The sequence below is a fragment of the Triticum aestivum genome, chromosome 4D (assembly GCF_018294505.1).
Source record: "Triticum aestivum cultivar Chinese Spring chromosome 4D, IWGSC CS RefSeq v2.1, whole genome shotgun sequence".
NCBI lineage: Eukaryota > Viridiplantae > Streptophyta > Magnoliopsida > Poales > Poaceae > Triticum > Triticum aestivum.
This window is the reverse complement of record NC_057805.1, coordinates 45,528,099-45,538,875: the sequence shown is the minus strand read 5'-3', so window position 1 is coordinate 45,538,875 and position 10,777 is coordinate 45,528,099. Positions and strand designations below refer to the sequence as shown.

Genomic DNA, 10,777 nt, shown 5'->3' with positions numbered 1-10,777 from the left:
ATAGATCTGATATTTTCAGAAAAAAAAATTCATAATGGGCGGTCTTCCCTTTGTCGAGCGACCAAAAAGAACAAGAGTAGAGAACTACAACTCCAGGAATTTCTTTTCACACAAGTACCGTACCCCGTCAGGACTACTGTAACTATTTACCTCCGAGTTCTTATGACCCACTCCCTTGCAAAACAAAAACAAAAAACAAAGAAAAAGAGTTCTACTGTACTATGCTGCTTAGCTTCTCTGAATTACAGCCGGTCCGTGTCCCACTCCCACCACCGCAATAGCCTTCCTCGTCCGACTACGACTACGACTCCACTCCCTCTCCTTCCTTATAATGCGAAACACGCCACCCGCCTAGCTAACACGAACGCAGAGCTACAAGCTTCTCCTGTTGATCAGAGGCATCGATCAGCATGAACCCGGCCGCCGGTATGTTTCCACCGCCGCCGCCGCCGCCACCACCTTTCCACTACGCGTTCCCGATGCAGCCCCCGCCGTACTTCTACCATGCACCCATGTCGCCGGTATGGCCGTCGTCCGCGGTCCCGGTGCGCTCCGTGTGGGCGCCCAACCTCAAGCATGAATCGGCCAACCTCCGCCACGTCGCCAGGAACGCCCAGTACGTCGCCATCGACGTGCACTACCCGGGCGTCGTCCACCACCCCAGCCAGGACCACAACGCCCTCACCGTGGAGGAGCGCTACGCCCTCGTGAAGGCCAACGTCGACGGCCTGAAGCCGCTCCAGCTCGGCATCGCGCTCTACGACAGCGACGGCGGGTACCTCGACGCCTGGGAGTTCAACCTCCGCGACTTCCGCCCCCAGGCCGACCCGCACGACGAGAACTCCCTCGCGTACCTCGCCGGCCGCGGCCTCGACGTCGGCGTGCTCCGCGACCACGGCGTCAGCGCCGACGTGCTAAGCAAGATGCTGTTTGAATCCGGCCTGATCAGCGCTCGGCCTCGGCGTGGGCGGTCGCGGAGTTGGATCACCTACGCTGGGGCCTACCATGTCGCATACCTGCTCAAGATTGTCACCGGCGGCGCCCCGCTGCCGCGAGACGTGGCCGGGTTCAACGGCGCCGTGCGGCGTTACCTCGGCGACCAGGTCTATGATGTGGCTAGGATGGCGGCCGACTGCCTGGACATGCCGCTCGGGCTGGAGAGCATCGCCGCTCACCTCGGCTTCCATCCGCCGCTGGGGAGCCCACGCCTCGCAGCTGCCGCCGGCGTGCACGCGCTGCAGGTATTCATGCGGCTGAAGTACGGAAAACTCGGCGGCGATGTGCGGAGGTACCGGGGTCTTCTTGAAGGCCTGCATTAGGTCGATCTGACACCAACAATGCTGAGCCGAGAATTCGAAGCTCGTGCAAGGAAGACTGTTGCTGACCTGCGTCCATGGTAGCTCTGATCAAGTCCTTTGAAGTCCCAAGTCCGAAGAATCCCGTTTCAGAAAAAAACCAAAAAAAAAAAAACTACTCCCTCTGATCCACGACAATTAATATGGATCGAAGTGCTACGGTTTTAAAGTTTCAGTAGTAGTTTCCTCGGGAAAAAAAGTTCAAGTATTAGATTTTATATTTTTCAGTAAAGTCTGAAAAAATCCGTTTCAGTGAAGTTTCCTAGTTTTCTCAGAAAAAAAACGTATAGTATCAGGTAGCAAGGAAGTACGGAGAGTTAAGCAGCCAACGTGGAGGTACCGAGGTGTTCTTCAAGGCATCCACTAGGTCGATCTGACACCAACGATGCTGAGTCGATAATTCAAAGTTCGTGCAAGGAAGACTGATGCCGACTTGCGTCCTTTGGTGGCTCTGATCAAGTTTTTGAAGTCTGAAGAATTTAGCAGTACTACACTTTTGAAGTTCAAGTATTAGACTTTCTTTTTTTCAGTATAGCTTCATAGTAATGTTGCCCATGTAATCGCAAAAAGTATGTTAAAGTTATAGTATAAAGATACCCAGTTCTTTTCTTTTCTTTTTTTGCAACACTATCTAGTAGCCGTTCTATTGGAGAAATATCTTGTAAACTCTTTTGCTATCTTCTATACAAGAAAATTTGTTATGCAATTTGCTCGTCGTACTCTCGAAAAAATAGTAATGTTGCCCAGTTAGCCGAATCAAGTTATAAACATATCCATCATATTTCCAAGACACGTCACGCTAGATGCACCCTTCTACAGGAGAGAGGAAAATGAAATAACATTGCTAAGTACTTCCTCGCTTCTCAATTAATCAACGTTCTAGTTATATTCTCAATTAGCCGAAGCATGCTCGTGAGGAAGTAGGCAGCCGAGCTTCAAAACCAGAGAATTCATGGTGGCACTTGAAGCACCCGGGAAAATATCTAGTGTTACCAGCACTAGGATGCTCCCATTTCAAAAAATAACAAATTTAAATTGTGTCAAAAAAATCTAAAAGTATTTGTGGATGTCCACAAGACATGTATGTACAGCTCCTAAAAAATTCAATTCAAAATTCGAAGTCCAAGAGAAATGAAAAGACAAATCCGGCATGGTTAGTGTCGAGTTTTTATTTTTGTCCTTTCTGTATTTCAAATGTTGGATTTATCATTTTTGTATCTCTTTCTGTATTTCGAATTTTGATCCGAAATTTTTATTGGGTGTAAACATGTGTTGTGAACATCCATACAAAAAATGGATCTTTTTGACACACTTGGATCTGATTTTTAATTTTTTCAAAGTGGGAGCATGTTAGTGTTGCATCACCTGATACTTCCCCTAAAGCACCCACCACAGATCGTTGATTCTTTCTGCACGCGTGTGCTAATTCTTGCGATTGAGTTCTCATGAAATTACTACCAAATCTCGTCATCCGTTGGTTTGAATTTTGATTCCGATTTCGGTTGTTTACAGTTGTTGGCTTGTTACATCATACTTACAAATGGAAGAGAGCTGGAAGTGTGTGATTTGATTACATCTAGATAACCTTTTCTGAACCAAACACATTCTAAGTTGTAGCATTCCCAGTGTGGTGCTCACCATAAGAGTTCGAATCACTAAAATGCACATGGAACTTGCACATTAAAGTTATGTTGACACCGAACCGAAAAGGCTCCACCAATCATCAAATAAACCTCTCAAGCCCCAGCCTAGCCCATTCATACAAGATATAGGATGTCCAACTCAAGAAGTGAGCTAAATTTCAACTAGAACATAAGTTATTTCGGGACAAAAATTTGCTGCGTCCTTTCCCATCGTTGTCTCATGTGGCATGTCCACATGGACTCAAATACTACTTGCCAGCTACATGATAGACTACACAACACAAGCTGGTAGATAAACAAGATCATGATTGCTTGTTCTTGGCAAACCGCTGCAGGGCCTTTGGCAGCTCGGCCTTGTCGCCGACCCGCTGCTTCTTGTCGGGATGCCCGCCGATTTCCTTGTACTGGTCCAGTAGAGGCCTCTTGGCTCTGAGGACCTCTTCTTCCTTCTTCTTGGCCCGCTTGCTGGGTTTGCTCCTGCCCTTGGTCTTATTCTTCACCTTCGTGCTCTTGGCGGCCTCCACCGCATCTTCAATCTCCTCCTCGACTTCTTTTTTGGTCTTCTTCTCTTTCTTCTTTGGCTGTCTCACGTTACCGATCATATTTGGGTTAAGCATCACGGTCTCCGGCTGAAGCTTGTTGAGGAGAGCATGCACCTCCCTCTCCCTCCTTTGCTTGGCAGTCTCCACAGGGTTCTCAACAAAGGTATCAAAGTTGGCCTCGCCTGATCCAGGAACGAGAATGGAAGAAAACCCCGTGGAGTGCCCAATCGAACAGATATCCTCGTAAGGGCGGAACAAAACCTTACCGACCTGATATCCCTTTACCATCCTATGCTTCATATAAACTTTATAATCATGGCCCCCAGCATCCCTGTATATCTCTACTAGAGATCCATTACTGGCGGCCAACAACCCCTTCTGGCTGAAATCCAAGGACTCAGCTCGTGCAGCGTGTGTATGCACAACCTCATACTTCCTGAGATCCCAAATCTTAATCTTCTTGTCAACACCTGCAGTTGCCATAAGATGACCGCCCCTCTCGAATGCAACAGCCGTCACCGGGCCATTATGGCACAGCATTGTGACAAGTGGTTTCACACTGGTTGGCTTCCACATGGTAACTTTGCCACCAGCATGCCCAAGGCCAATGACAGCGTTGTAAGGATTTACCCGCATAACATCTGTACGCCCAAGACCTGTCCTGTGATTTGCAATCATCTCGCCGGTGCTCATATCTTGGTAGTGGAGCTGCCCGAAGCTGTTTATCGATGCCAAGAGGAAGTGTTTGTCCAGAAACTGAAGTTTCAGCGCTTTGCCATGTTCCTGTGAAACAGAAGAGTGGTCACAGATCAGAGAAGTTACAACTGTATTTCGGAAATGTCATGCCTTCGATATATATACACCTAGTGCAAGTTGGATGATGAACAGCTCTAAAATTATGCTTCTACAGCTTAAGAAATAAAAGCATTTTCAAAAGAAATCACCAAACAATAAACTTGTAGTAGCTTGAATGTTCAGTTAGTATACAAATAATTTCATCTCGGAATGCCCTCTGGGAAAAAATATTTATATTCCTTAACTGAGGAACAACCTAACTCGGCTCATCGAGGTTCGGGTCCAGAACCACATGTGGTCTGGATGCTACTTTACTAGTTCTCCAATTTAAGTACGAATCAGCACATCGCAGTAGCTCAACTGTTTAGTACAAAAATGAATTTTATTGAGATGAGCTCATTTAGGACCAAATCGTTTTGACGTAGCTACATAAATAACTGAGGTATATCAACATATCATTCATCAGTCCTGCAGAATTCATAAGAAAAAGGGAATGGGAATATTCTATATTCTGTTCTACTATTATCTAGTCTTTTCACATAATGAATGCAAGCATGTGTTAAATGATAAAACAGCATTGCAGTCAATTCTGAGAATCATCAATAGTTAGAGCATAGTTACCAAGAACGCAAAGGTGTTCAAATTTCAATTACCTTCAAACAGTGAATTTCTGTGCCATGACGATTGTATATGTAGGGGTACCTGTTTCGAGAATATTCTTGTTAAGGACTCTAGAAAGTCAAAGAAATGGTACCAAATTCAGCATGAGTGGTCAAAACAACTCTTCAAGGTTCATGGTAGCATATAACTACATATAGAATAATGTAGTGAATCATGTAGGCATGCTGCATAACTCTAGCTAGGTGGCCGAAAATCAAACTATAGTGTGGTAACAGCTAAGACTAGCAGAAGAAACATGTTGATATATATTATGAGCAAGGGATATATATCGCAAAGCTTGAACAGAGTCAAGAAATTACTTCTTCTGGGCGACTGCAAAGAGTTGCTCATTGTGTAAGAATGCCACATCGCGCACAGTTTCCCTCACCTATAAAAGAGGATCAGAGAAGTAAAGTATATGCATAAAGTGCAACAAAAGTGTCTAGTCAATGTAATTATAAAAGACAAGGATAGTTCTGGAGAAAAGTGGTAGACAAGAGTAGGATTTGACCAGGAATCATTTTCTTTAATCATCATCAAACGTGAACGCAAGATAGTTTTTGTGACAATAAAGACAATCAAGGGCCTATACACACAATTAGGCGCTGCCTAGGCGCTCCATGGTGCGGTGCTACAGCCCTAGGCTGCCAGCAAGGTCCTCCAGTGAGGAATCGACATCCTCTGGCAGCAGAGAAGAGGCGGCGGCGACATGAGGAGCAGCAGCTCTGCAGCGAGAAGAGGAGTGGCTGTGGCACGAGGAGAATTACGAAGCGAAGGCACCCTCGTGAAGCAGAAGATGGACATGCATGGGGGCAGCCCCTCATTAGCAGATATGTGGACGATTGGGATACATGAATGTTTTAGATGGATGCCTAGATGGCTTAGTAAAGGTAGGGTCCCACACAAGCAAGAAATCCCCCATATTCATGACATGAGAACATCATCTTCCCATACCCCGTACTCCCCCTACAGCCACGACATGGAGGCTCGCTGCTGCGGCGACTGTGAAACTTCATGCTGCTGCAATGACCTGGACCGTAACTCCACCTTCACTTCTCCCTCACTCTGCTCTCTGTAATTCTAGCCCTCACATGCAATGTGCTTAGCTCAGGTGCCCGGTTGACTACTTCCTGCTATGTTCCAGGTGGCCGCCTAGGCCCATCGCCCGCCTAGAATACAGTCTTTTTTGAACCTTGGGAACCATTGCAGTAAGTATGCATAACAATCCCGACAGGAAGGCAATGGAAAATTTTGTGAGGACTTTTCAGTTTCTTAGGAGAAAACTAAACTGAACTCGCCCTATTTGATCTGAATTTTAGCCGCTAGCAATCAAAGCATATGAAATAGCAAAAACAACTAGATCTAGCTCCCTGCCCTCAACATCCACACCTTCCATCAACTAAAAGTTGCATCATCTTTAATTACAACTAGATAAAATAGCCATCTATGAGCATACTTTATCTTCTGTCCATGTTGCTCAATGTATTGTAGCCTTGGTCAGCATATTTTTATTTTTCTCATACGAATAGGAACCAAACTCAAACCTTCTGTTAGTTTCTTGGTTGCATGGAAGGCACATACTTTTACTACAACTGCATTTTGACTAGAAATTAAGATCATACTAGACCAGGCTTGCCAGCTTAATTTTTGAGAAAAGCGCTAAGCTTCAAATGGTGAATGTGTTCCAAAAATCCAACATGCTGGGAAACTGCTAAAATACTGTAAGCTGACCTGAAACTCCTTGATGAGATCCATACTCAACATATCCATCATACCAATATGACCTTTTCGCCCACCTACTATCATGTAGCGACCATTTGAGGTGTATTCTAGAGTATAAGGACCAAGTGCTGCATAAAAAGAGCTAGTTAGCCCCCTTAACTCAATTTTCATAAATTATTAGGGAAGTTGATAGTCAGCATTTATCAATGGGACAATATAGATATTAGATATATATCTATCAGAACATACGAGCACAGAAAAACTCTCGTCGACTATTCAAATAAGTAAAACTGTTTAATGACAAAAACCTGATAGTGTCAATAACTCTATGTTGTTGTGCTTATAAACATTAAAAAAACTAACTATTGGCCTTCTTTCACGTAAACAATAAGAAGAGTATAAGTCTTACAAAGACAACCCAAATAAGTATCAGGAAATAAAATACTTCAATTTGGAAATGCTAATCAGCTAACTGTACCACACAAGAACATAAGTATCATCAGTGGTGTTTCATATCAACATCTGTATTGTACGTTGTTGTTATTGGTACTGGATCATGTAGGGATGGTGACACAGCTTCAGAGAACACAAAATAAATACATATTTACCAGGTAAGATCATATCAAATGGTTTTCTTGCACTCGAAATGTCGACACCGCCCACTACCACTCGCTGCGTAAATCTATATGTCTTCTCCAAATCTTCAGGCTCCAAGTAGCCCCCCTCAATAGGTAAAAACCACTGCAAATTGAGATAGCAACAAATCAGTAAAATGGAAAGTCTCCCATGTTTGCAAAAGTCAAATTCGAAATATGTTAAGTACGAAGATCAAGAAGCATAAGTTGGCCAGATAATAAAAATAGATACAGCAGGGAATTTCAATGGGTCCGGTGGTATATTGCTGCCACTAAGCACCATAAGTTCATGCAATAGTCCATCAAAGAGGCACAAAAATGATAGATATGTCGATCGTTACTCATGAGGTAGTATGAATTAACCTAAAGGAACTCCAAAAAGAGTATCAGCAATACAGTAAATTTACTTTCTGCACAGTAGATGCATAAAAAAATACCGAGCAATCTTTCATTGACTAGCACCTCTTTGGGAAGAACACCAAATAAACCCATGTCACACTAAACATGTAGGGTAAATCCTATAAATATAAGTCCATCATTTCATCCAAACAGGTCCACATTATGCCAGTGAACAGCTAAAGACCACTGAAAAACTAAAGATGAGCTATATGATAGAATATCATATTGTAGTAAATCAACAGTGCAGAATACCAGAATCCATCAAATCATGATCACTGTTATTCAGCTACTTATATATGTGTTTGTCACAAAAAATTCAGAGAAATTCTACAATAAATCCACAATACCGCACCTTTTCAGCTTGCGCAGCAGCTTTGGCAGATATTCCGATTAGCTTCTCTTTTCCGGTGAGCTGCCCTTTCAATTTCTTATCACGCAGAGCCTGCAACGGAATCACAATGAAACAAAAATGCCAAACCATGCTTTTCAATCAGCAAAGCAACCAGCGCTGAACTTCAACGACTACACTTGTAGGAGAGTAGTTATCCTACCGCCAAGTTAGCAGCCTTCCCCCGCGAAAACTTGACCACCTTCATCTCCATTTCATCCACAGAGTTTTGGTGGTTCTTCATCTCTTTGGGGTCTTCCTCGGTAGTGATCCCCATCCTGCTCACCCAGTGGGAAAGTAGAAATGGCGAGACGATGCGTGAGCAAATACAAACGAAGCCACTTTTCAAGGCAAAACTCGAGGGGATATCATGAAATTGACAAGTTAAATTAGCGGCAGCAACATTCTTTTAGCATGGCTTCTACTGGAAGAAAAAAAATAGACTGCTACTCCACCAGACCTGGCTTTTCTTTCGGTTAGTGAGATGTGAAAACCGAAATTTGCTCCTGAAATAGTAAAACCGAAATTTCTACAGAACATGGAAACGCAGATTTTCAGTTTCAGACTGTCACTTTTAGCAGGATTGTGTTTCAGTTTTTAACAGCATAACATCTTGAATGTGTAGCGCCAATCACAAGAGGCATGCAGACAAGAGATTGATAACAGTAGTATACCTGAAAGTAGATGCGTCGGGCGACGGTCTTCTTCGGCGTGCTGGACTGCCGGTGCTGCGTAGCGGGGCAGGAGCCTGGAGGGAAGGAGGAGGAAGGCGTGGGGCGGCGGCGGCGAGCAAGGGAGTGTGGTGGCGGAGGTGCTAGCGAGGGCCTATGGCGGCAGCGGCGGCGGCGGCGCTAGCGAGGGCCTGTGGTGGCGAAGCAGGCAGGAAAGCGCTTGTGGCGGCGGCACGCTGCGATGGCTCGCTCGGCCGCTCGGGTGTGGGGTTCGGGGAACTAGGGCAGGACAGGACATCACCAGCGCACCACGCCGGCCTTCAGGCCTCGGGCCTTTAGCAAGAAACATAATGGGCCTAAACATTGTGGTGGTAATACACTTCGTTTTTTTCGGTTAATCAGGGGCTATAAAACCGAAATATGTGTACTAATTCGGTTAGTAATTATCGGTTTTGTCCCCGGAAACTTAGGAGCCTCGCGACAGGCGACTAGGGTTTCGAGGGGCGACGACGGCGCACGTCCGATCTTGATCGACGGGGCGCTTTGGGGGCGGCGCAAGATGGATGCATCTGGCGCTGGCAATGGCAAGGAAGGCGCACTCTCACCACGCACGGCAAGGGCGCGACTGGTGGAGGCGATGGGCAAGTTGGATCTGACGGAAGAGGAGGCCACACCACTGGTGATCGACGATGTCGACGAGGGCGATCCGACGAAGTGGTCATTGGCCGGGAAAGTTCACCATCGTCACATGTTCCACATCCAGACGATCCCCAATGCTCTTCGACGGAACCCTAAAGGCATGTCTTTCAGGTCGGCGGGGGAAAACATCTTTGTGGCGGAATTCGCCAGCAAACGCGATCGTGATCGCGTCTGGGACGGAAGCCCGTGGCACATCAGCAAGCACGTTGTCATCCTGACGGAGTTTTCCGAGTGCATGAAACCATCTGAACTGAAGTTTGACAGACTGCAACTATGGGCTAGGGTTCTTAACCTACCCTTTAATCTCCGCAATGAAAAGAGAGGGCAGGCTGTGGCAAAACAGATAGATGTGAACGCCCACTCAGTACAGTTCGACCCCATTGGGGGATTTCGTCAGCAAGCCTCTGCGGAGGTGGATCCTTATAGATTCAGCGGCCCGTGGTGGTCGCGACTGGTATGCCATTCAATATGAAAATGTCCCGAACTTTTGCTTCTCTTGTGGCCGACTAGGTCATTCGGACCTGCTTTGTCCGACGCCGGGAACCAGGGATGAGAATGGCGAGCTACCCTTCAAAACCAGTATTGGTGCACCGGAGGACAAAAAGAAACCGACTTCTAGTGAGAGCTCAGGAGCTAGCCAGACTAATGCAAAACCAAGTGGGAAAGCAGACGTTCCTGAATCCAGTGCTACTCGTGATGGCAATCTTGATGTAACCTCTCCCAGAAAAAATAATAGCAACGGCAAGAACAAGAGGAAAGGGGGACCTCCGAAACAAGTTTACAGAAAGGTTATCATGCCCGCGCCAACTGCAGAATTGAACGCTGATCAGTAGACCAACGCCATCATACAGTATAACCCTGCAGTAGCAAGCGGCGAGGATACTATTGAAGGTGCAGAAGTGGAACGAGCACCGAAGAAGAAGAGAGAAACACCCACGACTTCAGACAACTCGGCAGGAGCTGCTAGTCAGCCCTGCCCGTCGCAATGAGATGTTTGAGCTGGAACTGCCGGGGGCTTGGGAACCCCGAGGCAGTTCGCGAGCTTCGCAATGTGGTGAAGCAAGAAGGGCCTGAACTGGTTTTTGTTATGGAAACGAAAATCAGAGGGAAAAGAGTAGAGGATTTGCGGCATACCCTTGGGTTTGCTGGCAGTTTTGGAGTAGACAGTGACGGCCTAAGCGGTGGCATAGGGATGTTCTGGTCTACTACTGTGGCGGTGGAACTTAAATCATACAGTCACATTGATGTTTTGGTCCATGATGAAGCTC

General features: G+C 45.9%; 2 protein-coding genes across 2 annotated transcripts; one reads left to right on the top strand and one right to left on the bottom strand.

The window, feature by feature from the left end:
* Nucleotides 1-210: 210 nt before the first annotated feature.
* LOC123099550 (probable CCR4-associated factor 1 homolog 11) lies at nt 211-1,969 on the top strand. The gene has a single exon (XM_044521688.1). It carries the CDS (start codon nt 411-413, stop codon nt 1,317-1,319), a length of 909 nt encoding a protein of 302 aa, XP_044377623.1. The 5' UTR covers nt 211-410; the 3' UTR covers nt 1,320-1,969.
* A 1,106-nt stretch (nt 1,970-3,075) lies between these two features.
* On the bottom strand, nt 3,076-9,113 carry LOC123096079 (probable U3 small nucleolar RNA-associated protein 7). Its single transcript, XM_044517677.1, has 8 exons — nt 8,814-9,113; nt 8,303-8,417; nt 8,104-8,193; nt 7,326-7,458; nt 6,727-6,845; nt 5,316-5,383; nt 4,989-5,037; nt 3,076-4,323 (listed from the first exon to the last, which is right to left on the bottom strand). The coding sequence occupies exons 2-8, from the start codon at nt 8,414-8,416 to the stop codon at nt 3,301-3,303; spliced, it is 1,596 nt and encodes a 531-aa protein (XP_044373612.1). The 5' UTR covers nt 8,417; nt 8,814-9,113; the 3' UTR covers nt 3,076-3,300.
* Nucleotides 9,114-10,777: the final 1,664 nt, after the last annotated feature.

Bases quoted from the DNA above. Each gene is read 5' to 3' on its own strand.
- LOC123099550 (XM_044521688.1), top strand. From the start codon at position 411: ATGAACCCGGCCGCCGGTATGTTTCCACCGCCGCCGCCGCCGCCACCA.
- LOC123096079 (XM_044517677.1), bottom strand. From the start codon at position 8,416: ATGGGGATCACTACCGAGGAAGACCCCAAAGAGATGAAGAACCACCAA. The intron at 6,846-7,325 runs GTAAATATGTAT...CTTTTTATGCAG, and splicing joins ATTTGATATGATCTTACCTG to CACTTGGTCCTTATACTCTA. The intron at 4,324-4,988 runs GTAATTGAAATT...TCTGTTTCACAG, and splicing joins CAGAAATTCACTGTTTGAAG to GAACATGGCAAAGCGCTGAA.